General features: G+C 46.5%; 1 protein-coding gene across 2 annotated transcripts; it reads right to left on the minus strand.

The window, feature by feature from the left end:
- Nucleotides 1-8393: 8393 nt before the first annotated feature.
- IFNAR1 (interferon alpha and beta receptor subunit 1) lies at nucleotides 8394-27256 on the minus strand. Of its 2 annotated transcripts, none has more exons than XM_050332822.1 (11): nucleotides 27000-27256; nucleotides 21522-21642; nucleotides 19799-19983; nucleotides 18411-18568; nucleotides 16282-16429; nucleotides 15008-15122; nucleotides 13775-13974; nucleotides 13219-13373; nucleotides 12289-12442; nucleotides 11056-11183; nucleotides 8394-10011 (listed from the first exon to the last, which is right to left on the minus strand). In XM_050332822.1, the coding sequence occupies exons 1-11, from the start codon at nucleotides 27241-27243 to the stop codon at nucleotides 9784-9786; spliced, it is 1836 nt and encodes a 611-aa protein (XP_050188779.1). In that variant the 5' UTR covers nucleotides 27244-27256; the 3' UTR covers nucleotides 8394-9783. The 2 variants fall into 2 exon arrangements, with proteins under 2 accessions (XP_050188779.1, XP_050188778.1); XM_050332821.1 differs by having other exon boundaries at nucleotides 11056-11210.
- Between the last annotated feature and the right edge of the window lie 255 nt (nucleotides 27257-27511).

Genomic DNA, 27511 nt, shown 5'->3' on the forward strand with positions numbered 1-27511 from the left:
GGTTAAAAACGCCGGAGGTGGAGCCGGGAGGCTGCGTTCCTCCGACCATTGCTGCTTAATAGACGCGTTGTTTTAGAATAATCACTAGCAGGGCTTTTAATTTTTAGGTTTTAAATCAGGTTTTAATGTAAGAGCTTTGACGCGGCTTTAGTTAAAAGCACCATAAAGCAGGGGGGCATTTCATGTGTCTCCTGAACAAAGTCGAAATACTCTCAAACACTTCAGAGAGAAAATATGGGCGGTTTGTATTATTATTACTATTATTATTATTACTATTATTATTATTATTAGGCAATCATCAGGATTGCCAACAGAGGAAACCGCGCAGGGTTAGGGTGCTTAAAACATCTTTAGTTAGTACAGATGATGTTTGGCTGCCTGAATTTCCTGAGCAGAGCTGGCACAAGGAAAGAGCCTCGTGGTCAGAGCGCTCAGCTTTGATTCCCAAAGGAGCTCGGATGAGTCACCCGATTTCCGCCGTACTTCAGCCCTTTCCCCATCGCAGGAGAGATTTCTCCCTTTCTCTTAGCCCTGCTCTTATCTCCTGCAGCTCTGAGGGCAGAGATCCTCCGTCTGCAGGGAGCAGCAGGAATAAATCAGGTCAGAACCTCAGGCAAAGCCTTTTAACGCTGACACAAATGGCGAATGTTAGAAAAGAGAACTTAAAAAAAAAAGGGGGGGAGGGAGGAAACACTGCAAAATGACGATTGATTGGTTGATGATCGCCATCAAACGAGCCGAAAGGCGATGATGGAGATTACAGTCAGTCAGTCAGAGCCTGAGCTTGTTTTCTCCGCACTCCACATGTCTGACCTTGTCCTGAACCCTTCTGGGAAGATGTGATTCACCTCTCTGAACGGTTCTGCCGAAACCGTCTGCTCCAGGCGCTTGGCGTTGGGATTCCCCTGGCGCCGGGGCTGTGCTGACACGGATCCTTTAATCACCACACTCCCCGCTGGAGCCAGCGCAGCAATTCCAGCCATTCACCCTCGGAGCGACCGCAGGGGCAGTGCTGGGACAGGCGCCCAGGCCGAGCTGTGACAGCCACTGGCAGCTTCCAAGCAGGAACATTAAACAGCAAACCAGCGTGTTCAGAAGGCACATTAATTTGAGTGGCATCTCAAATTCATGCACTCAGATTTTGATTCACAGAGGAAACGTGGAGCAACTCGAAGCTAAAGAAACTCGAGGGGTGACTGAGGCAGTGGGGTTTCCCTCCTCCCTTCTGCTGACAGACACTGTTTGTTACAGAAATCCCAGAACTTGTCGTGAGGGTTTGCCCTTTGCCAGCCCAGAGAGGAAACTTGGGCAGCCTTTGGGTTTCCTCCCAGCTGATCTCTCTCTTACCTTGAGCTTCCTCAAGCCAAAGCCCAAGAAATTACTCTCTGAGGGTCTTCTCTGTTAGAAGGGACATCTAAATGGTTGTGCCTTCATGAAAAATTGGAATATGTGGTGGGTGAGGGATGGCTCAGTGGATGAGGGATGACTTCTTAAAACTGGGAGCTGAAGGAGAGCAGAGAGAACAGAGAATAAAGGCATTTCATGGAGAGAAGAGAGAGCTGGAGGAGATGCAACATCTGATCCTGACATTGTGAACCCAGGAAATCTGTAGAACCTACAGATTCAGAGATAATTCTGTACATTGCTTTATTTTCCCTGAGCTTAGGGAGCAGAAAGCAAAGTCAATGTCAAATCAGATAGGAAGGGATAAATGATCTTGGGATTTTTCTGCAGCCAAATTTCTGGTGCAGAACCTTGAAAATATATTTGAATTCAGGAAAAATAAGGAAGTTCTCCAAAAATAACACACGGATAAAGCTGGAAGGAATCCACTGACAGACTCAGGGACACCTCTTACATCAGGTAGAGATTGGGAGGTGAACAATTTTAGGATCACAGTGGTTTGAGAGGCAAATCAATCCCTTCCTTGTGTTCCTCCTTCCCCCTCCTCTTCCAGACATCTTGTGTAAAGAACCACACTCAGTTAAGAAACTGAAATAAGGAAGCAAATAAAGCAGAAGAATCTCCTTCCTATTCAAACCACACTTCAGCAAAGCCTTAAACAAATTCCAGACTCAATTAACCAAAAGCTCTTCAAACTCTTACCTCATTAACAGCAACTCCCGGTGTTTGCTGCTTGGATTTTCAGTCTTCTTCCTGGAAGAGAAATGGAACTGAGCTGTTTGATACCGGCCTGACACGAAAAGGAAGGGTCTTACAGAAAACCCAGACTGGTCTGGTCAGCCTCAAACCCTCCCCCTGCAAGCTTTGCTGTGGTGGCTCTGCTGAGGTTTGTGAGAAAGCTGGGACGATCTGGACCCTCCTCTGCCAACTGGGGCCTTTTGGAGGTCGTGGAAGGGTATTTAGATGTGTAAAGGGGCATCTCCAATTCAGCAAGACATCTTGGTTCCAATATCCCATCCATCCCTGCCCTCTGGCAGTGGGAAGCCATTCCCTGTGTCCTGTCCCTCCATCCCTTGTCCCCAGTCCCTCTCCAGCTCTCCTGGAGCCCCTTTAGGCCCTTTAGGGGCTCTCAGGTCTCCCTGGATCCTTCTCTTCTCGAGCATTGGAAAGTTCTACACCTAAAGATACAGACAATTCCCTGTCACCCCAGGGAAGAGATTGGAGTTTTAACTGGAAAGTTGGAGCTGCCACACTTGGTATTTCCATGTGGTGGCAAAGGGCAGTGTTTGTAACCCCAGGACACACCAGTCAGCAGCTGATATCCAGGCAAAAGGCAGGAAATACTTGTATTCCTTTAGCAGTTAATACAAATGTGTCCCAGCAGGAGCTTGGCCCTGCTGAGCTCCAGGTTCTCCTCTCCTACTCCCAGGCACAGCAGCAAACTGGACCTGGAGGGACAGGACACAGGGAATGGTTTCAAACTGCCAGAGGGCAGGGATAGATGGGAGATTGGGAAGGAATTCCTGGCTGGGAGGGTGGGCAGGCCCTGGCACAGGTTGGGCAGAGAAGCTGTGGCTGCCCCTGGATCCCTGGGAGTGTCCAAGGCCAGGTTGGATGGGGCTTGGAGCAGCCTGGGCTGGTGGAAGGTGTCCCTGCCCATGGCAGGGGTGGCACTGGATGGGCTTTGAGGTCCCTCCCAACCCAAACCATCCTATGATTCCATGATTTCATATGAGGCTCAGGTAACACTCTTTGTGCCTGTTAAAAGGAGAGATGACAAAGGAAAAAAGCAACACATCCCTCCCTGTGTTCTGAACCAGAGCAGGATTTTAGATGTTTACTGGTAAATTGAGAACTAGAAAAGGATTTCCTGGAGGCCTTGAGCTTCCAGGAGTATCTGCATTTCAGCAGGCTGGGAGGCTTAAAATAAAAAAAAAAAAAATGTTTTTAGTGATTCATTTACAGGAACTCCTGATGAAATCGTCTTCTTGAGACAAGGAGGAAGTGCAGCCAGTTAGTCATGCAAACAGCCTGCTCAGAGCACTTTATATAATCAGCAAACCCAGCTGGACTTATGGGGAGAGACGAACACCCCATATCTGCTGGAGATAAACTTGGCTTGCAGATCAAAATTTCTAAGAAGAGGCATGTCTTGGTGGCTGAAATGCACCCTTAATTTAAATGCCCAGGCACCATACTGAGAGCTGTAAATAGCTGTTGTGAAAAAAAGACCACAGTGGCTGAAAAAAGCAAGTTCCTCAAATAGTGACATTTAGAGAGAGTCAGAATCAGGGAAGGTTTGGGTTGGGAGGGACCTCAAAGCTCACCCAGTGCCACCCCTGCCATGGGCAGGGACACCTTCCACCAGCCCAGGCTGCTCCAAGCCCCGTCCAACCTGGCCTTGGACACTTCCAGGGATCCAGGGGCAGCCACAGCTTCTCTGCCCAACCTGTGCCAGGGCCTGCCCACCCTCCCAGCCAGCAATTCCTTCCCAATATCCCATCTATCCCTGCCCTCTGGCAGTGGGGAGCCATTCCCTTGTCCTGTCCCTTCATCCCTTGTCCCCAGTCCCTCTCCAGCTCTCCTGGAGCCCCTTTAGGCCCTGGGAGGGGCTCTCAGGTCTCCCTGGATCCTTCTCTTCTCCAGGTGAACCCCCCCAGCTCTCCCAGCCTGTCCCAGAGCTGAGGGACTCCAGCCCTTGGCAGCATCTCCACGGTCCCTCTGGACAAGGATCCCATGTTAATGCAGAATTGCACTTTCTGGTGAGGGAGTTTTCAAGGGGACAGGGTAGGAGCTGAAAACAACTTAATTAAAATCAAAGAAGGTGAAAAGAAATGAATTAAAATCAGTTTGAAGAGCACACCCTGAGGCACATTCTCTGATGACATAATGGTTCTGGTAATGAAAGGTTCACAGTCCCACACCACCAGGATCACCCCAATCCACGTCCCCAAGGGCCACATCCAGACACCTCTGGGACACTCCCAGACACAGGGACTCCACCACCTCCCTGGGACACTTCTTGCAAGGCCTGGCCACTCCTGCAGGGAGAAATTGTTCTAATATCTGATCTGAACAAGAAAGTGAGAGATGAGGGAAAATTGATCACAGCAGCAGAGCTTTCAGGAGGTCACCAAGGGCCCCACAACAAAAAAGAGGCATTTTATGAGGAGGGTGTGAAAGGAAATTTGCTGTTCAGCAGAACTGAGAGGAGGTGGATGCTCCTCATTTTATAAACATGGACAGCCAGGAGTGAGTGATCCAGGCAGGGGAAAGGAGAGTCCACCCAGCAGCAGCTGCCTCTTGGGGCTGGAAACCTGGGCTGATTTGGAGGAGAATTTAGATTGTATTCCATTTATGCATTTACAGCCTCAATGCCAACACAAGTTTAAAGAGACTGTAAATGCATCATCCCTCCCACAGGGAAACATCACCAAACCACCACCATCTTCCAGATTTTTCGTCTTTCCAACCATGGGATTTTCTGGGGGTGTTTTACCCCCAGGGAGTTGGTGGAGTCACGGTCTTGGAGGTGTTTTCCAACCTTACTGATCGTGGGATATGTCTGACTCAGTTTATGTGTTCAAGACTCAGGGATTCTCTGCTGCAGGGCACGGATTTTGGACATTTATTTCCAAATATCAGAGTCCTCAGGGCAAATCCTCAAAGCAACAGCTCTGAAGGAGAAATTAAGCAACAGCTCTGGAGGAGACATTAAGAAACTAAAAGTCCTATGAGTCAGGGTAAAAACTGGCCACATGTGCCCAAAGCAGCCACATGGTGTTCAAATAATTGACAAATATCTGTGGTTGGCGTTAGAGAATAGTAATAACCACTACCAATAACCCCCTTGGTGCAGTTTATGGTATTTGTGTGCAGAGCTATACCTAAAGTACTGGTTTCTGTCCAAAATCAGTAGCTAAAAAGAGGTGATTTCAAACAACACAATACATTTATACACCAGCCTTGAACCTCATTTGAAATTCTAGAAGGACAAGAAGTGAAGAAGATAATCAGTCCTGTGATACACTTTAAATAACAGCTCTGCTTGACCCCACAGCCAGTCCTCCATAAATATGGAATACAGGCAAGAATCTAAGCATTGGGGCACAAAATCCCTGCCTAGGTTGGGCATTTCAGTTTGAAATCGGTCTCTTTTTAAGCGACTTTCACGGAGCTGGTTTTTAATTTGCCGTTGCAGGGTCAGCAGAGGGAGCTCAAGGTGTCAGGTACCGGCGGAGCTGCCGGGCAGGTGAACCCCCCCTTTCCTGGCACTGGAGAGCAAACCCGAGAGAAAGAAATCCATCCAAGGAGGAGAGGGAGTGGAGCTCCAAAGAGCTAAACCAGCTGCCACTGACACCATCCCTGCTTAGAATACGCTCTGCTTTTGCTGCCTTGGGGAAAAGGCATTGCCAAGACAACAGGCTTGGATTTGGGATGGTTACGAGGCTATTTCTGTGGTGCTGGGAACTGCAGGAAAGAGAGGACGAGTTAAAGGTCCGGGACTTCCCAAGCCTGGCGTGTCCACGAGGATTTGGTTCTGCAGCACATCAACTACAGCCCGTGCTGCTCATCCCGCGGGGTAATCACTGATCAGTCATCCTGCACTCACTGACACACCCTGAGATGGTTCAGCATCCCCAAACTCCCCCAGGCCTGCCCCTCTTTCTGTTGAATCAGGATTTCCTGATATTCCACGAGCTGCTGGCCAGGGATTTCGAGACCTTCTGGATCCTGCTGTAAAACCAGGACACAAAGTTTTCAAGTCTGCCAAGGTATTTTCCAAGAACCTGAATGAAATAATTTGTCCTGACAGCCCACAGTGCCAGGTGGGGTTTTTATGGGATATTAGTTAGCAGGGACAGCTTTAAGGGCTGTGGGGGGTTTTTTTTGCCTCAGTGGAAAATAAGACTGGAAATACCATCTGTGGTGAAAACAAGAATTTACCAAGGCCATCACTACTCAAAGGTAACTCCTGCTGGAAAAACTGCAGCAAGTCTTGCTCACATTCCTGGAAATCTGCCTGAATCCATGATCCATCACTTCAAGTTTTCAGGAACTTTGGATTACCCATCACAGACAGCAATGGCAAATAATCCCATCTGGCAAAAAGTGGCACTTCTGGTACCTTGGGATCCTTAAAGCATATCCCTGCAGTACTTCTGTTATATAGAATATATATTTATAGATAATATATATTAATATAACATTAAACATACATGGTAACATTATGTAATATTATATATAATTATATGTTGTGATCACATAATTTATAATAAATGTTATATTAATAATGCATTTATTAATATAATATTATATATAGATATATAATATAATACATATATAATACATTATATATAATATAATACATATATTAATAATACAATATATAAAGATAACAAATTGCATTATAATATATAAATATATTATTATAATTATATTATAATTTATATATTGTGTATCATAATATATAATTTGTTATTAATTATATATTATAATATATAAATATTATTCGTTATAATATTCAATACAGCTATATATAATTAGAAATATATTTGAAACTATTATATCTTAAAAATATATAAATTAATAGTATGACAAATGAAATTTAAAATATATTTTTAACATAATAGAATAAATAAATACAAATATATTGAGTGTGTCAGTGCAGAGCACAGTCACATTCTCTGCACAATTATCCTTCAGCAAAGCACCCCTATGAAAATGAGCCAATATCTCACGAGGATTTACCACCCAGGGGGTTCTCCACTATGGATTTATCTGTGTGTTCTTACCTGGCTTTCACCATCAAGCAGATAAGTCTGAAATAATAAAACCTAGTAGATAATAAAGACATAAATAACCTCTAATAAATTCCAAATAAATAAACAAACCATAACACACTATAAATAAAACCTAATAAATTACAAATACCCTCCCAATAAATTATAAATGAATAAAACCTAATAAACATAATAAACCCCAGTTCCAAAATCCATTCCAAAAGCAGGAGTCAGGGGAAAGTCAGGGAATCTGGGACCAAACATGGGAAATGATTCCCAGATGTTGGTTCCCCTTCAGCTGATCTCACCCTCATCCCACAGATCCACCACGGGTGAAGGGGTTTGCTCTCCAAAACTCGGACTTTGGGGAACCTGCTCGTGATTTCCCCCCAGGAGGGACAATCCCATCTCCTGAGCTGAAAGGACTCAGCTGTCAATGGTTATCACCTCCCCCCACGGGATGGCTTCAGAGCAGGGAATCCCAGAGCCACCGAGGCTGGAAAAGACCTCCAAGGCCACCTCGTTGGGAATATGGAATGAGGAAGAAAATCACTCCAAGGGCTGCATTTTCAGGAGGACTTTGGGAATTGAACAAAATCCACTGAAACCAAGTTCCCTTCTGCACCCTAACAAAGAGCTGTGTGGAGTGAACTGTAACATTTCCAGTTCTTTCCCAAGTATTTCCTGGATTCATCTGAAACAAATCAGAAGGAAGTTGCCTCAGGTATCTGGGAACTGAAGGTTCCAGTGTAAATTCAGTGTGTTGTGTCAATGAGTGTCTTCATCTTACAGCTCTGCTTTTGCTTCTGGTACCACTAAAGGAGCTGATACAAGATTTTCTGTTACTCATCTCGTTACCAAACTCAAGAGCATACATGTATGGTCATTAGCATCTCTTTGGTTCTACATTCCCAAGAAAAATGTGGATTGCTTGGAAAATATTCTGCCTATTTCAGAAACTTTTGGTTGCTTTGCTTTGAAATCTGACAGTGAAACCTCCACCTTAAATAGAAGTTGTCCAAATCATGCAACACTCCTAAGATTAAATTATAATTATGATATTCTATGACATCATATTCTATTATATCCTATAATATGATATTCTACGATATCCTTCACGTTGGGTTTTTCAGGAAGGACAACTGAGGACTCCTGGGAACTTCCATGGCACAGCTTCATCAAAAATACACAGAACCAAGAAAGGGATAAAGAAATAAATGTGCAAAATTTATTATGTTCTTCAATGAACACAAGGAAATTAAATTTATAAAGTTAGGCAACATATTCAAAATTAAAAAGATATATAAACACCAAGAGTTCCTTGTCAGAATAAACTAAAGTCCACATGATGCTCAAACCCAGTTTAATCCAAAGCGATTTCTTCATAAAAAAATAAGCTACTTAAAAAAATTACTCCAGCAGACAGAGGTATGTAAATTGAAATGTTATTGGAGCATATCCTGATCATTTGTACACAAAAAACTCTGTTGGCAAGACAAGACAGAGCTGCAACAGCTTTGAGTGACAAACACCCTGATCGCTCTTAAAAGGCATCTTCTAAATTCACCTTTGGTCTTTCTAATGACAGAAATAAGTTACACCCTTCTCAGGAGATTGTTTCTGAGTGAAATCCAATTAGAGGTCAGCATTTTGCCCTTTAGGTTACGAGGCAGTGGGGGGCACACACCAGTCCAGGCTGTGCCTGACCCTCTGCAGCCCCACGGCCGGAGCTCCTGCAGGGAGCTCCTTTGGTCCCACATGCAGGACAACTGGACCCAATCACAGAGGTTCTACTGCGACATTTCCCTTTCTAGCCCAGTGAAGATCCTTCCTGCCTCCTCCCATCCCTATCCTTGCCCTGATGACCCTGTGCTCTGGGAGGATCCCAGAGGAATCACGGAATCCCAGACTGGTCTGGGCTGGGAGGGACCTTAAAGCCCACCCAGTCCCACCTCCTGCCACGGGTTGGGACACCTTCCACCAGCCCAAGCTGCTCAGAGCAACATCCAACCTGGCTTGGGCACTTCCAGGAATGGGGAGTAGGATACTGAGCAAGGAAGTGGGAATTGCACATGGAGCCTCAGGAGCCCCTCGCTGACATCACTCTTGGCACTTTGTTCTGGACCTGCTGAACCAACAAGCACAGCCCCTGAGGGGCTGGAAGAGAATGTCCAAGAAGTCCTTAGGATTGTATCCGGCATGGATATCCTCCTGCCCGTGTAAACACTGGGAGAGCAGACACCGGGACTGACGGCGATGGCCCGGCACGCACCGGACCCAACACAACCCCCTGGGAGACAGAGAGAGACAAACTGTGCTGTGGAACACGCAGGCTGTGCTGAGCCAAGGCCTTCAAGTACAGAGAGCGTCCAGATCTGCTCCTCTCCATGCAGAAGGTCAGTGTTTGCTCACGTGGGGACACATCAGTGCAGTCCATCCAGTGACTCGGGGTGATTTCCAACCAACAAAGTGCAGATCTGGAAGCCCAAAGACAACGATCCCAAAAGTCACAGCGCCTTCCTCAGGCTGTGACTCCCAGAGTAAAGAAGTTCCACCAAGCTGCCGGCCCCACAGATGAGTTTTACTTTCCTCAGAGCTATATTATTTCCTTTTCCAGAGTTTCTGCCGAGCCTTTGCTCCCTGAAGTGTTGTCCTCGTTGGAGTAATTTCCTGAGTCTCGACTGCTCTGCTTGGAATGTTTGTAGTCTTTAAAATCAATCTGATTTCCTTCACACGTGACCATAGAGTCAATTATAGAACAGTTCTCTATTGGTTCTTCTGGAGCTGACAGATAAGGGCTGGTGCAGAGCTGTCCTCCAAACCCCTGAGAAACAGAAGGAGAAAAGGGAGGGATGAACATTCAAACACAACATTTATATAATGATTTAAATAATTTAAAAAGTGATTCTGCTTAACACCACAGCTGCACAAATCTGGTTTATGGGATTCTTTACTGTGAGGGTGGTGATTAGGAAGGAACTGCTGGCTGGGAGGGTGGGCAGGCCCTGGCACAGGTTGCCCAGAGAAAGCTGTGGCGGCCCCTGCATCCCTGGAAGTGTCCCAGGCCAGGTTGGAGGGGGCTTGGAGCACCCTGGGCTGGTGGAAGGTGTCCCTGTCCATGGCAGAGGGTGGGAATTAGATGAGCTTTAAGGTCCCTCCCAACCCAAACCAGTCAGGCATTTTGTGATCAAGCTGTGGAGTATCATGAGGTTTTCTACCTCTAACAGGCCATTTGTTACTCCAAGTTCAACAACTCAAAATTAGGATGAAGTTTAGTTCACAGAATCCCAGAATCCCTGAGGCTGGACAAGCCCTCCCAGCCCATGGATCCCCCTGTGCCCCATCCCCACCTTGTCCCCCAGCCCAGAGCACTGAGTGCCACGGCCAGGCCTGCCTTGGACACCTCCAGGGCTGGGCACTCCAAACCTCCCTGGGCAGCCCCTGCCAAGGCCTGACCACCCTTGCCAGCAACAAATTCCTCCTCCTGGCCAACCTGAGCCTCCCCTGGCACAGCTGGAGGCCGTTCCCTCTCCTCCTGTCCCTTGTTCCCACCTCATCATCCCATTCATACACTCAAACAGTAAACAACTCAAACATTAATCATATCTCATTTGCTATGCTCATAGTTGTCCATCACCTATAGAATTGCAATATTTCATGGATTGGAGCCTTAGGAGGCCACACAAGAACTGAAGGAAAATCTGGAAACTGGAGACAACACCTGCCCTTGTGGAGAACCATTGTTAAAATCTCTATAGTTAATCCTGGCATTCCCATGAGACCAGGATGACAGGGAAACATCCATCCATAACATTTCTAGTTCATTTTCCCAAGAATAATCTGTTCAGTGAAAGAAGTGTGAGCTCACCTCGATGTTCAGGGGAGGCTGGCAGGCTGGGAAGAACACATACTTGATTTTACTGTAAGCCTGGTAGAGCACAAACACCAGAGGCAAGGCCACGAGCAGGACAGCAACCAGGGCAACGATGAACGTGGCTAAAATGATCAGAGGGAAAGCTTTCTCTAAAGAGAGGAACGAAAACCATTCAGTCCAGGCATTCATCACCACCAAGGATTAAAGAACAGGTTAGCTCCAAATCTGCTGCAGGATTATATCACAATATATTCTGCATTTCCACAGGGCTACACCAGCCACGGTGATCGTGAAAAACTGGTGCTGTCCCAACACCTTAGAGAATTGTACTTCAAAAAAGGATCAAATACAGGCACACAGAACAATCAAGGTTGGATGGGCTTTAAGGTCCTTCCAACCCAAACCACTCTGTGATTCTCTGCCTTTCTGTAATAAACTGAAGCGAGTCTGAACATACTAAAATTAACAGATACCAAGAGACACTCTACAAATAATCATAATTACAGACAATCAGGTCCTTTTTTATGATCAAAGAATGAAAGATTTCCACTCTGGGATGTAAGAACATGTGGGAAACACAGGGCATGATCTGTCCTGAATGTACTGCTTGGTCTTACATAAGATCATTAAAATAGAAGGATATGGGAAGACTAATAACTAGTAAAACAGATTAAAGAATTTATCTAATGAAGGTAAAAAAAGTAACATTTGGGTTGTTTTAGGCTTGATAAAGACACAGCAGGACCACAGTATAAATGAATCCTAAAGGCTTATGATGTGCTGGAGCATTACTGTTATCACATTTTCTTAAACAGTTTGGATATTTAGCAATTTTTCTAGAGTTAATAAAATTTCATCTGGCCAATTCTCTTCACCATGAAGCTCTCTCTTCTGTTCTGAGGGAGTGGAACCCACCCAGCCTCACTTGGCACCAGGGTGAGCTTTGGGCTCTGACGAGCCAGATGATTTGTCTCCTTACACTGCAGCACACCACTTGTTAAAGCTGAATTCATTCACAAAAGAACTGTGTAAATTCCAAAGGTAAAATATTCCTGAAAACAGGGCATTTAGTGATTCCCAAAAATATTTTACAAGCACTGGGAATTCAAGCTCTCTGCCCAAGGAGGTCTTGCTGCCAGGAGTTTTTAACCAGCCAGAGCTGCGAAGGGCCATGAAGGGTCAATAACTGGACTTGCAGAGGTGGATCAATCCCCAAGCTTCCCCTACCTGCAGGGGTTTGGATGCACTCCTCCTGGCTGTAGCCACTGCTTTTGTTGTAAGCTTCTGAGAAGGCCTGCACTTTGACACAGTACAAGGTCTCGGGCGCGAGGTCGGGGATCGTCGCTACGGTTTGTTTTGTCTCCTTCACTTTGGCCTCCTCCTGAAAAGTCCGAGATGGGAGAATCAGATGCACGTGAACAGTACAAGAATCACTCAGAGAGGTGAGAATTTCAGCCTCTGATGAAGAAGTCGTTCTGTAAAACGTCACTGCAAGCACAGAATTCCCAGAATCGTCAGGGTTGGAAGAGACCTTTTGGGCTTGTCCAGTCCCGCTGTCACCCAGCACCCCTAAACCACGTCCCAAGTGCCTCTGGGACACTGGTGACTCCACCACCGCCCTGGGCACTCAGATTAAATCAAAGGAACCACCCAATTATCTCCCCAGCAAAATTCAGGAAACACTCGTTGGCAAGAACCAACTGCTGCCAGCACTGTGACACTTCCCAGCTCCAAGTCTGTGCAACACGAAACCTCTTCCTGCTGCAGTTGGTTTCCTTCTCTTCCTCCACCCTTTCAGCCACTACTGTAAAATATTTTACTGTAAGAAGTGTTTAAATATGGAAAAAACTGTGAGCTAAAAGCACACAGGACTTTGCTGTTTCATGACACACAGAGCTTTTACATCCCAGCTTACACTGAACACGGCCCCATCCATGGAAACAGATTAAAATCTCACTCACTGTGTGATAAAATCACCTTGATCAGATTTTCAACAGAACCTTTCAGAAAAAAAACCCAACAGACTGACTTTTTTTTCAGACTGATACATCATATCTGCGCCTCTCTTGAAAAGAAGCTTCTCGAGGAGAACTCGAACTCGAGATTTAAGTCATAAATACTTATGGCTGTGTATGAAATTTGTTAACCAGTTCAAACCTCATCATTTGATGAGTTCTTCCAGTACAGAATCCGGTAAGACAAGACATAGTTGTTCCTCATGACTTCCCCCTCAGGTCCTCCAGGAGGAGAAATCTGGATGTGGAGCAAAGTATCCCCGATGTCCAGCTTTACACCAGGAGGGCCAATTTCATCTTAAAAACAAAATTAAAAATACAACTTAAAAAAAACCAGATAAAAACACTGCATAAAATACTGTCATTGAAACCTATGATAATTTTTTAGAAACACATACTTAAAAGTCTGACTTCATACCTTTATGCAGAATCTCAAGTCCTGAGAAATATTTCAATTATTTTCAGCCTGGCCTTGGGCACTTCCAGGGATCCAGGGGCAGCCACAGCTTCTCTGGACAACCTGGGCACCCTCCCAGCCAGCAATTCTTTCCCAACATCCCATCTATCCCTGCCCTCTGGCAGGGGAAAGCCATTCCCTGTGTCCTGTCCCCAGTCCCTCTCCACCCTCCTGTAAGTCGATAGTGGCACTGGGTACCAGTTTTTGAGAAATGAAAATTTAGGAGAACACGTTTCCTTACTGGTTTTCAGAGGATCTACTTTGACTTCAGTGGACAGACAGGATCTGTTGTGGCCAGCCCTGGCCTGCACACGCAGGTAATAAAAGCCGGTGGTGGTGATGACCGAGGAGACGTCGCACTGAGTGCCAGCGGTGTCCCCACAGCCAGGGACACTCACCCACTTCCCAGAGTAATCCTCGTTCAGCCTCTTCAGATACCCACTGCAAGACAGAATTCACCAGTTTTGATATGAGGCCCATTGAAGCCTTTGGGGCAAAAAGCAGATTTGCCAGCACTCCACAGGCTGTTTTCCTGCTGAGGGAACGATGGAATGACCAGGAGACACTTCTGACCCAAACAGCGAAGGGAAGCGGGGCAGGAACCACAGATCAGTGCTTTGATCAAGCCCCGAGGTAAATCATGTGCTGGTTTTGCAGGTCCTTAAAATCCCAATTAAAATTTCTCACGTTCTGTGAAGTCAGTTATTTTCCTGGCACGCCAAAGGAATTCCAAAAGAACCCCTGAGGGAACTCTCCTCTTCACTGAGGTACTGGCCTCAATATTTGGGTGACAGCTGGAGATTGGGATACAGGTTTATGGATTCGTGTCTTGACAGGGTGGCTTTTGATGTGATCCCTTTTTTCAATGTGACACGTTTGGCTTTTTTTTTAATGTAATCCCTTTTTTTGATGTAAAATGTTTGGTTTGTTTAAATGTGATCCCTTTTTCTGATGTAAAATGTTTGTTTTTTTTAAATGTGATCCCTTTTTCTGATGTAAAATGTTTGGTTTTTTTAAATGTGATCCTTTTTTTTGATGTTATATGATTTTTTTTTAATGTGATACAATGTTTTTCTGATGTGCTAAGACAGGGTTTTTTTCCATGTTTGGATCTGACCAGAAGAAATCAAACCTGTTGACAACTGAAACCTCAAGCACCTGCATTTTTCTCCCTTCTAGTCATCGAATTTTTTCACACCCAGTAAGCTACAAAGCAAAACTTCCCAGCTTTTAAAAATATTATTTAGCATTTAGAAGTCCCTTCCCTTAGGTATTAAACACTATGAAAATCATCTCAGTGCCCTGAAATTCCAGGGTAAGATATCATGGAATCCTTTTAACAGATGAACATTCCCACTACTGCATTAATACACTTAAATATTTCATTTTAATTTCCAGAAGACGCTGGCACAATAAAATACATGGCATCTCAAAGGACATAACCTGCAAACTGAGGTGGAAATTTTGGACTCACATGAGGTACTGGACGTTGTAGCTCACGGGTTCTTTATACTGATTCTCCCAGTGCAGGTGAAATTCCATATTCAAACCACGGACTCTCAGATTTCTTGCACAGAGAAGGTCGTTCACTGCTCAGAATCAAAAGGAAACCCCAAAATAGCAAAAAATCGATATTACAGACAGATTTCTCACTGAATGGACATTTCTCATGGTGCACTTCCAATAATGAAAATATAAAGATTGTCTGTTCATTATAAAGGTTGCAAATCAGAAAGTCAGGGTGTTGTACTAAGCCTGAAATAACAAAATCAATTCAGAAAAAGTTAAACTACAGAAACACTGAGATGAGCAGCAAGAAACTGCTTTGGCAATAAATCGAGGAGAAAAATGTGTAAAATACACGTGTATTTGTTACACATTCCAATATTTTAATGTTTAATCCTGTATTAAAACATGCAAGTGCCAATTATTTTAATATTTATTATGATACACATGTTAATATTTTATTTAAAAGCACATTAATCATTTTAATGTTTCACTAAAATGCACATGTATTATTTAGTATATTTTTAATTTAATATTTTTGTATAAAGTAATTTCCATGTACCATCAATTAATTACTCCAACTAATTTTGATTTTGATGTACCATCTACCAACTAATTTTGATGTCCCATCCAGGTTGGTTCTATATTTGATTTTCCTGAAGTTATTTTTTTTTCCTGAAAGAAACATTTAGAAGTACCTAAACTGACACCCGAAAGCACACAAAAGAATTTAAATTTAGACATGCAAACCAAGCAACTGGTGGCCAACTGCCACTGTGCCTTCCTCCAGAACCTGGAACAATCAGTTCCCCAAGGATTACGTAAAACCAGGATTTTTTTAAGCTTAGTCCAACTTTCTGTGCATTTATTTACTGTCAAGGGCACAAAAGGCTTTTCTTTTGCCTCCACACACCCCCTTTCCTCCTGATTCAAAGCCACTAATTCAAAATACAGAGAGTTTTCCGAAAATACAGAAAGAAGCTTTTGCACTCCAAATTAATTGATTAGGCAATAATAATTTGCCTGGTGGCAAAACCCCTTTTTGTACAATTAAAACTCTACTGCTGCCATATCTTACGTTGACTGAGAAATGTCATTAACTGTTGTACGTTACGTGTATTTTTTCATCCCAAAATGAGGAGGAACTTGGCAGTTCTGCACATTTTTGTTGCTTTAGACCAATCCACTTTGTGACAGTTTAAATTCAATCCTCATCTGCAGATAAACTGATTTTCCTCTCACCTTTTTGGGTGGTTTTCACGCAGTGAACGGGACTGAACAGCCCTTCTTTGCCCTCCACAGGAAGATTTGCTTGAACTTTAAAACAATAAGTGGTGTCTGGTGCAAGATCCTCGATGGTGTCAATGGGAAAAATATTTTTACTTCTGGGCTGGAAGAAACAACCACAAAGAGCCTTTGAAGGGACTGTCCCTCCCCAGGAGCGGGGTTTGGGAAGGATCATTTGTCCTCCCAGGATTTCAGCCCATTTATAGCAAAGACCACCAAAAAAGCTAAAATAGAAAAAAAAAAGGGCAATATTTGAGGTGGATAAGTGTTAAAGGGAAATTTCCAATTAATGTCACTCAGAGGAAGGAACATTTTGAGCTCCTCTGCCACATGAAAGTGGGATGGGACTGTGGTCTCTGCTTGACGTGACGTGGAACTCACCCCACAGATGTTCAGCTGATACTCCAAACGAAACAGGACACTCATCCCTCCCACTGGAACATCCCCCTCCCCCTCTGCCACCTCCCTGCTTTTGGTTTCCCAGACTTTATAGGAGTGACCTTCGAACAGGAGGTGTCAGAACAGGTGATTTCCTCCTCTGAGGTGCAACCAGAGAAACCTCAGGGTTGGGAGAGCCCTGCAGGGTCACCCAGCACCACCACGGCCACCCCTAATCCACGTCCCCAAGGGCCACATCCAGACACCTCTGGGACACCTCCAGGGCTGGGCACTCCAAACCTCCCTGGGCAGCCCCTGCCAAGGCCTCACCACCCTTGCCAGCAACAAATTCCTCCTCCTGGCCAACCTGAGCCTCCCCTGGCACAGCTGGAGGCCGTTCCCTCTCCTCCTGTCCCTGTTCCCTGGGAGCAGAGCCCGACCCCCCCCGGCTCCCCCCTCCTGGCAGGGATTGCAGAGCCAGAAGGTCCCCCCTGAGCCTCCTTTTCTCCAGGCTGAGCCCCCCCAGCTCCCTCAGCCCCTCCTGCTGCTCCAGCCCCTTCCCAGCTCCCTTCCCTTCCCTGCACACGCTCCAGCCCCTCAGTGTTCCTATTGTAGTAATGACTGTGACCTGACCTTCCAAAAGAACAGATGGCCCTTCAATTCCTACCCTAATTCAGCTGACACCCCTTTCCCTAAAAAGATAAATAAAGACTGTTCCCACCCTGATCTTTCCAGAGGGGCCCTGGCTGCTGTGTGAGACACACACTGTGGCTTGGAAACCTCCACAAGGACAAGACCTGAAAAGAACATCCATGTTGGGGCAATCCCAAGCACAGGAACAGGCTGGGCAGGGAATGGATCATGGGCAGCCCTGGGAGAAGGCCCTGGGGGTGCTGGTGGGGCAGAGGCTGGACATGAACCAGCCCAGGGCCTAAAGGGGCTCCAGGAGAGCTGGAGAGGGACTGGGGACAAGGGATGGAGGGACAGGACACAGGGGATGGCTTCCTACTGCCAGAGGGCAGGGAGAGATGGGATATTGGGAAGGAATTTTTCTTTGGGAGGGTGGGCAGGCCCTGGCACAGGTTGGGCAGAGAAGCTGTGGCTGCCCCTGGATCCCTGGAAGTGTCCCAGGCCAGGTTGGACAGGACTTGGAGCACCCTGTGCTGGTGGAAGGTGTCCCTGCCCGTGGCAGGGGTGGCACTGGATGAGCTTTAAGGCCTCTCCCAACCCAAACCCTCTGGGATTCCATGAACTCCAGCCCATGGCCCAGGGCAGGGCACTGAGGGCTGTCCTGAAGCTGCTCTGCCTCAGCAAGACCAAATCAGACTCTGCCCTGTCCCCTCCTTCACATCTGTCCCTCCCTGGAAAAGCTTCTTCCCTCTGCCTGGAATTCCTCCGCCTCCCTATTCCTGCTGCCCAGGGGTGCCCTCTGTCCCCACACACCTGAGCTGCTTTCATTTTCTTCGTCTTGCACTGGAAAGTGGCTCCAGCATTTAACAGAAACAGAAACCCTTGGCACATAATATCTAACTCAATCCTATAGCAAAAATAAAACCAAAGACACCCCAAAAAACACCTCCCCCAACTTTTAAACTGCATATAAACAGAGACACAGTTATAGACTCAAACAAATGCATTTTAGAGCATGACTGAATTCCATCTCTGACAGTTCTGGTAAGGTTAAACATTAAAAAAAGTGATCATACCTGAGAATTTGATGAATTTTCCCAGAAAACAAGATTGTATTTAAAGCTTAGATCATTTAACCACATTTTTCTGCCCTGATTTGCTTCTGGAGGAGAAATCTTAATTTTTATGTCTCCATTTGTGGGCTGCAACTCTATTCCTGGTGGACCAATCTGAGCTGGAAATATATAAAGAAAAACAAAGTTAAGCAACAACTACGTGGAGCAAAACCATCCCAAAAGCAGTTGACATCAACAAAACCACAGTACCTACCTATAGAATCTTATTTTTGATTCTCTTGAGGCAGTAACAAGATCACAGTGATCACCTACAGGGTCTCAGTTTTTGTGACTCCCAGGCAGTTTTTAATAGAAATCCAACCTAACAACCAACCACCACGACCTGGTTCTAAAAGCAGCTAAAATGCAACTGTTTTCCAAAATCTACTGTAAAAGTCAGTATTTCTAAAAAAGGCAAGAAATGTTGCTCAGACCAATAAACCCAGCACTGAGGGAAGGCTTCAGTACCACATTGTAACTACTGAAAAGTCCCAAAGTCAGGAGAACATTTCCAGAGGGAAGGAGTTTGGAGCACCCTGGGCTAGTGGAAGGTGTCCCTGACACGGCAGGGGGGACTGGATGAGTTTGAAGTTCTTTCCCAGTCTGGCATTCTATGAAACCAGCATCACTCACAGCATTTTCCCTTTCCAGGAAAGGCAGAATTGCACCATTCCATGACCTGCAGATACCTGAGTTATGCTCCTGCTGAGAAAACCACCATACCCTGCTGTTATGGGCAGCACAAACCACAGGTTTGTTCCACAGTCCCAGAATTCTAGATGGGTTTGGATTGATAGGAACCTCCAAGCCCATCCAGTGCCACCCCTGCCACGGGCAGGGACACCTTCCACCAGCCCAGGCTGCTCCAAGCCCCGTCCAACCTGGCCTTGGACACTTCCAGGGATCCAGGGGCAGCCACAGCTTCTCTGGGCAACCTGTGCCAGGGCCTGCCCACCCTCCCAGCCAGCAATTCCTCCCCAGTCTCCCATCTCTCCCTGCCCTCTGGCAGTGGGAAGCCATTCCCTGTGTCCTGTCCCTCCATCCCTTGTCCCCAGTCCCTCTCCAGCTCTCCTGGAGCCCCTTTAGGGGCTCTCAGGTCTCCCTGGATCCTTCTCTTCTCCAGGTGAGCCCCTCCAGCTGTGCCAGCCTTTCCTCCCAGCAGAGCTGCTCCAGCCCTGGGATCCTCTTGGTGCCTCCTCTGGGCTCTCTCCAGCAGCTCCCTGTGCTCCCTGTGCTGTTCCCAGGGCTGGAGCAGCTCTGCAGGGGGGTCTCAGAGGGGCACAATCCCCCCTGCCCTGCTGGGTAAAGGACATTTCACTGCAAATCCACAGCCCAGACAGGGTTTGTACCTTCGTGATCCGGGACCATTTCCAGGATCCTGGACCAGGGGGACACTCGGCCCCCTTGCTGGGCCCTCACACGCACAAAGTGGGGGTCATAATAGTGAGTTATGGCTGAGGAGAAGTCACACTCCGTGCCAGAGACGTTCCCACAGCCAGGCAGCTCCTGCCACTCTGCTGCACTGCTCTCTGACCTGCAAGAGAGGAAACACCCCCAAATTAACACCAACCCACAATTTAAACCTTGGGATTATTTTTCTTTGCTTCTTTATCCCTTTTTATTTCTCTTCTTTATCTCTTTTTTTTTTCTCTTCTAATCAACAACACCCCATTGATGCCTTTCTATCCCCAGCAGCAGTGTAATCAGTGCCACCTCCTTAGGAATTCTCCTGAAATTCGTATTACCATTTAATTAATTCATTTTAACTATTAATTTACTGGTTAACAATCAGCCTGCAAAGTCTGATAGCAGTTTGCCTTATGCACCATGTGAAGACACAGGGTCAGAGAACACCACCAAAGAACAGCCAAATCATAGAATTACATCAGAATTTTTACAGAATTGTTTACCCTTAATATTATTATATTCTCCTAGTCTGGCTAAGATTTTTTTAATTCATTGGAAGACATTTAAAAATGTCTTGATGGAAGTGTTTAAAAGAGCATAAAAGCAGCAAAAAGCCCTCAATTTTAACGTGAGTCAGGAATGGAGATCAGGGGGAAATAAAAACACAAAGGTGACAACTGGAGTTCAATAATTAGTTTTACATAAACTGTTTTTTTCTGGTGTTAACAGACATCCACACCTTAGTTAAGAAAGAGACACTTCAGGGAGAGATTAAAAACATCCTGACCTAAAAAAAGAGGCACAGACTTGAATTAGTCATGGTTTATCCTCAGCTCCTACCTTGCCTTCTTATTTTTTAAAAGAAAACTGTCTTCAAAGCAGCTGTTTCTCTTTTACACATGGAGGAAGAAGAGCTATTTTTTAAAAATCCATAATTACAGAATCGTGGAATGGTTTGGGTTGGGAGGGACCTTTAAAATCATCCCATTCCACCCCCTGCCATGGGCAGGGACACCTTCCACCAGCCCAGGTTGCTCAGAATTTGAGTAACTTTATCTTAGAAATGCTTTTCATTATTTACCTTGCAGGAAAGTGCCAAAAAATACCAAATGTATGTGCTAATGCAAGCAAAAATATTGGGGTGTGAAACTAATGCAGAAAAACCAAGCAAACATTTAACAACAAAACCAAAATTGTTTCATCTGGGGATTAAAACTTGCAGATGAGAAATGTGGATTAATGATCAAATTAGTCAAAAGCTACACTGAAAATTCCCTGAAATTCTGTGTGTGTGTGTGGCCACGATCAAAAAAACCCCAGAGGAAAAAATCATATTAAAAATAAATTACATAAATTAACTTTCCAAGAGTGCCAGTTAAATCTTCTCAAAGAACCACTCCAGAATTAAGCATTATTAGCAGGTGTGCTTGCTGTGTGTTTATCACTGTATTTATCACAGGTCAATCTACTTTTACACATAAATTACAGACAAATTAGGGCCAGGACTTGGATCCTGCTTCATTTCAAGATTTCCCCTTCCCGCCTTTCAGGAGGTCTCCACAAGTGGCTGCCTCAGGCAGCAAAGTAATTTAAATTTTTTATTAATTAAAATGCTCCTCTGCACACGGCAGTGTCAAGAGTTCTGGCTCCCAAATCACCCCTCACCATTTGTACTGAGCTGAGAAGGTCACCCCGGGCTGGCTCCCCGAGTGGCTCCACCTCAGGCTGAAATTGGTGTTCACCACGTGCACCTGCAGGTCCTGGGGGCTCTGCAGAGGAGCAAGGCCTGCAAACAACAGCACAAACAGAAATTGGGATAGAAAAATGGGCACAGCTTTAGTTACATCATTATTATCAATATTATTATTGTTAAATTCAGGTATCAAAAGACAGGTGAGTAGCAACACTGCGGGAGAAGGAATTACTCTGATACTTCAGAAAACGGACTTTTCTCTGGTCATTTAACCCATGTTTTCAATTACTTCTCAATCACAATCAGGGCTGCAAGGGTGGCCTGGAATGTTTTCCAGCACAGAGGGAAAATGGGAAGGCCCAGGAATTATATGGGAACTGAGGAAGCCTCACAAGTCACTAAAATGATGCCAAACCTCCCCCCCAAACAGTCCAGTGCAGATTCAGAGAGTTTAAATTTCTCAGTCCCTCTGCCTGGAGTCCACACAGAACATGGACAATTTAGACCTCTCTCCTCTGACTGGAAATTTCTAACACTGCAGGGGGAAGAAACAGAATCAACAAAATAAAATGCAAGCATTTTAAAAATAAAAATAAAATATGACTAAATACTTTAAACAAAACAAACTACAACAAAACAAACTACAGCAAAACCAAAACACACCCTTTGGACTTGACCTTCCCTTCTCCCTGTTCCGTGTCACTTTATCAATCATTTCCCAATGGCTCCAACTTGTACAAACCTGTCTGAAAACCCTGAAATTGCTGTGTGGTACCAGTCTAATATTTGATCATGTCAAGAAGAAATCAGAACAAGTAAATCCTCTTTCACCTGGGCAACCAAAGTCTGCTTGGCCATCCAATGGCTTATCCTGAATTTGATTTTAGGATTCCTTGCAAGAACTATTTCATAGTCCAGTTCCCTTTATAATGTATAAAACATGACCAATTCTCTTTATAAAAAGGAAACAAGTGTGGAAAAGCCAATTATCAAGCTCAAGTCTGCAAAGTCCTCCTGGAGAATTAAGTGGCACCAACAGATGACTGATTTTTGGAAATAACTCCCGAAAGCAAAATAATTCACTAAAAACCTCGTGGATCCCACTCCGGGATTTATTTCCACAGGACATGAATTTGTTACTCTTCTGACAGAGCAAGGCAAACCCAGAGAATGCCAAGGTACATTTGATCAGAAAATAAGAAAGCAAAGGAATAACTGGGGTTTTTTGGTAGATATTTATCCAGCAGATGCAGCAGTTCAGCCAAAAGGCTTCTGACAACAAGGGCACCTACAGAGCTCCAAGGCTGCTAAAAACACAACTGTATTTGAAGACTATTATTTTTGTTTGCCTTGGGTAGAAAATCAAATACTTGAAGTATCTTTCCCATGTTTTGAAATCCTGAAGTTCTACATAGAAGGAAGCTGTGAGGTGATTTTTATTAGAGAGGAAAAAGGAAGTTTGGAAAAATGGAAGAAAAACGTGTCAAGGTTCATGTTCTAACCAAACACACCAGATAACAGGTTGATGTAAGACATCTATTTAATGTTTTAATCCAAGCCAGTGCTTTCTAAAGCTGTAAATACCCCTGGAAATCAGCATTTCCTCCCTCTGGAGACAAACAGCATCGTTAAAATGCAGTATTTTAATGACAATATGACACTGGGAAGGAGAGTCACGATTCCAGTCTGGGAGTATGATGAGACACAGTGAGTTAAAATCATGGAATCATGGAATGGTTTGGGTTGGGAGGGACCTCAAAGCCCATCCAGTGCCACCCCTGCCATGGGCAGGGACACCTTCCACCAGCCCAGGGTGCTCCAAGCCCCATCCAACCTGGCCTTGGACACTTCCAGGGATCCAGGGGCAGCCACAGCTTCTCTGGGCAACCTGTGCCAGGGCCTGCCCACCCTCCCAGCCAGCAATCCCTCCCAGTACCCCCCCAGTCATTTTAAGGAAATGAGAAGGGATTTATTGCAGAACTGCTGTGGTGAAAGGCCCAAAGGACGACGGTCACGGCTCTCAGGTCGAGGGAAGTTCTCCAAGAGCTTCCTCGTGCCAGTTTGAACAGGCTGGGCTCCACCTTGGCATTCATCCCCTTTTAATCCTCCCCAGAGCAGGTGAAACCAGGCAGCAAGAGCTGCTTTCAGTGGCACGGGGCAGGACATGAACAAACAGAAACGAGCTCTTCAGAGGCATCACCCCTAAAATCAACTTAACACCCACTACAGCATTAAAAGTAACTTGTGCCAATGATTCAGGCAAAGCCCTTCAGCTCGCAGGGAATTTTCACTAAGCTGTTCAGTATTATGTTCAATAAATGTGAGCACCTGCAGCCAGTGCTCAGCATGAGTCAAAAAAGGGGCCAAAAAGTCAGAAATTTATATGGAATTAAGGGAGTAAACCAGAAAATTTAATGCCTTTATATAAATTCATTATAGACTTCATGGAATCCCATGGTTTGGTTGGGAAGGACCTGAAAGCTCATCCAGTTCCACCCCCTGTCCTTTCTGGCTCTTGTTACTAAAGCACATTACTTTTTATGTCAGATATATTTAAAAACTGTATTAAACATGACTCATAACGAAGAGAAAACCTGAATGGCAGCAACCATTCTTTAAGTTTTCCTTCTGAGCTGAACTTCCAGCTTCCTGAAGGAATTTTATTGCTCTCTTTTCTGTTCTTTCCAAATGGTCGAACTTGCTTGAAGCAGTGTAAAGAAAGAAAAAAAAAATCAGAATAATCCAGCTGAAATGAATTCATGTAAGCTATTTTATAAAACACACAACCTTTCCCTTCTAATTAGCCCTGCCCCAATACCTTTGGGGTTTTCTACAGAAAAACACAACACTCTCCCCCCAAAAAAAAGATGCAACACAACGTCTTGGAATTTACTGCAGAAGTTTCTGCCAGAACTGACATTCTGACTGTCCTTTGCCATCCTCTCCCAGCCCTGCCCAGCTCCTTGTTCAGCACCCCTGCACCTGCTTCCTGCAGGATTTATCCACTTTGCCAGGATATTTCCCCATCCTACACCAATAGTAAACCAAAATACAGGGAACTGGAACTCCTTTCATTTTAGAATAGCAGAAGTTCAGGCTGATTTAACATGACATTGGTTCTCAATACTAAAGACGTGATTATGTGATCCACCCACCCATCCTTTCATACATTTCCCTATTTCCAGTAAGTTTTGCGTTTGCTTCCCCAAATTATTTCCTTAAATCCCAACGAATAACTAACCAGGAATGAATTTCTCTGCTTAATTAGCAAGAAATTCAACGATTTAGACAATAACCAGATATGCAAAGTAATAGCTAAAATCAAGGCTCCTTAGGTTATTTTATTAATGATTAAAAGCCAGATCTTTGAAATTATTCCTATTTATTCACTTAGAGCATGATGACACTTTGTTGCTGAGGAAACCATTTTAAGGGATTAGACTTTTATGGAAAGAAGAGACTAAAGAGCAGAAATGCTTTTACACAACTGCCCATCTCCTTCCCCTGCCAAATTGTAATAAACTAAAATAAACACACAACTGCTCTAATCAACAAACAGCACTACTTAATTCATAATATTTAAAGCAATACTGCTAATAAATATGGTTGAAAACAACGATTATATAACAAAATATATTAAAAAAACAACAACAAAACAAAACAAAAGAAAGCAAGCGTTGGCAACACAGAGACACCCCCTGGGGAGATGGCGCAGGGGAAATCCCAGGAAGCAGCACATGATGCTCAACATTTATGACACAAACGCGTGGAGGAACCAGTGGAAACTCTTAAGTCAGCGTTTCGAAGCAGAAGGAAGGGGAGGCCCAGCACATGTGACCCCAGGAAAGGCTCTAGAAATCCATGGAATGGCACAGCTTTATCCAGGAGCAGCAGAGAGAACTGCTGGGTTTGCCACACAGCAGGTGAGAGGGCACTGCAGCAGAGCAATTGCTTTGAATTCCATAACCAGAACCCCAGGCTGGCTGTGGTGCTGCATCATTTCACGACACTGGGTTGGGTTGGGAGGGACCTCAAAGTCCATCCAGCGCCACCCCTGCCACGGGCAGGGACACCTTCCACCAGCCCAGGCTGCTCCAAGCCCCGTCCAACCTGGCCTTGGACACTTCCAGGGATCCAGGGGCAGCCACAGCTGCTCTGCCCAACCTGTGCCAGGGCCTGCCCACCCTCCCAGCCAGCAATTCCTTCCCAATCTCCCACCTAACCCTGCCCTCCTGCAGTTGTAAACCATTGCCCCTTGTCCTGTCTCTCCCTGCCCGTACAGAAGTCCCTCTCCCTCCTTCTTGTCAGCTTTGTATTTTATACGAGTTCCCCTTTAAACAGAAGGTTTTGTGCAATAGTTGTTTCTTGCTGCTCCAGGACAAAACAGGAGGCACCACGTGCTGTCCTGGACACATCCTGCCCCCTCCTGCCGTCCCTCCTCTCCTCTCCTCATCCACACTCGGGGCTCTGCCACACTGAGGCTTTCACGCAAAACATCGCTATTCAAAACTCGTTTGGCCCGCACTTCACACACCATTCACCCACCTCACCCACAGCTCACCCACCTCACCCACAGCTCCCCCACCTCACCCACAGCTCCCCCACCTCACCCACAGCTCACCCACCTCACCCACAGCTCACCCAGCTCACCCACAGCTCCCCCACCTCACCCACAGCTCCCCCACCTCACCCACAGCTCCCCCACCTCACCCACTGCTCCCCCACCTCACCCACGGCTCCCCCACCTCACCCACAGCTCCCCCAGCTCACCCACAGCTCCCCCACCTCACCCACAGCTCCCCCACCTCACCCACTGCTCCCCCACCTCACCCACGGCTCCCCCACCTCACCCACAGCTCCCCCAGCTCACCCACAGCTCCCCCACCTCACCCACAGCTCCCCACCTCACCCACTGCTCCCGGCAGAGCTGAGAGGGTTGAGGAGGAGGCAAAGGCAGAGCTGACCTGGGGACGGGAGGGACTGTTCTGATGGGCAGGGGGGACAGGACGGGGACCTTAAACTGAAGGAGGGCAGGGTCAGATGGGATGTTGGGAAGGAATTGCTGGCTGGGAGGGTGGGCAGGCCCTGGCACAGGTTGGGCAGAGAAGCTGTGGCTGCCCCTGGATCCCTGGAAGTGTCCCAGGCCAGGTTGGACGGGGTTTGGAGCAGCCTGGGCTGGTGGAAGGTGTCCCTGCCCTTGTCAGGGGTGGCACTGGGTGGGCTTTGAGGTCCCTCCCAACCCGAACCCGTCTGGGATTCTACGAAAACCCCGTAAACTCGACATTTCCGAGCCCCGCTCTCACAGCCCGACACCGCCCCGGACCCGCGTCCCCCTCGCCGGGAGAGGCACAGACTGCTCGGGGCAGGGAACCGCACCAGCCCCCGAGCCGAGCCGAGCCGGGCCGGGCCGTGCCAGCCCCACCGATCCGCTCCGGGCTCCCCGGACTCACCCGCGCAGGGCAGCGGGAGCGCGGCCAGGACGAGGCACAGCAGCCCCTTCCAGCCCCCGCCCGGCACCGCCGCTCCCCGCCGCTCCGGCCTCCGCTGCCTCAGCTCCTGCGGCCATCCATCCCGCAGCTCCTCCGTCCATCCATCCCGCTGCTCCTGCGTCCATCCATCCCGCAGCTCCTCCGTCCATCCATCCCGCTGCTCCTCCGTCCTGATCCATCCCGCTGCTCCTCCGTCCTGCTCCATCCCCGCTGCTCCATCCGCCCGCTCCGCCGCCGGAAGGCCCGTCCGGCAGCGCCTGGGCCGGGCCCGATGGAGGGGGCGGACCGGGGCAGGATGGGGCGGACCGGGGCGGATCGCGGGCGGCGGACGGGGCGGATCGCGGGGCGGGTTGGTGTGACCGAGCTTGGGGCCCGCCCGTCCCTCCCGCGGTGACAAAGGGAGCTGTCGCAGAGCCACCGAATATCCCGAGTTCATGGGGTGCGACGGGATCGTCGAGTCCAGCTCCTGTCCC

The sequence above is a fragment of the Myiozetetes cayanensis genome, unplaced genomic scaffold, assembly GCF_022539395.1.
Source record: "Myiozetetes cayanensis isolate MyiCay16 unplaced genomic scaffold, myiCay2020 scf5-8, whole genome shotgun sequence".
Classification (NCBI taxonomy): Eukaryota; Metazoa; Chordata; class Aves; order Passeriformes; family Tyrannidae; genus Myiozetetes; species Myiozetetes cayanensis.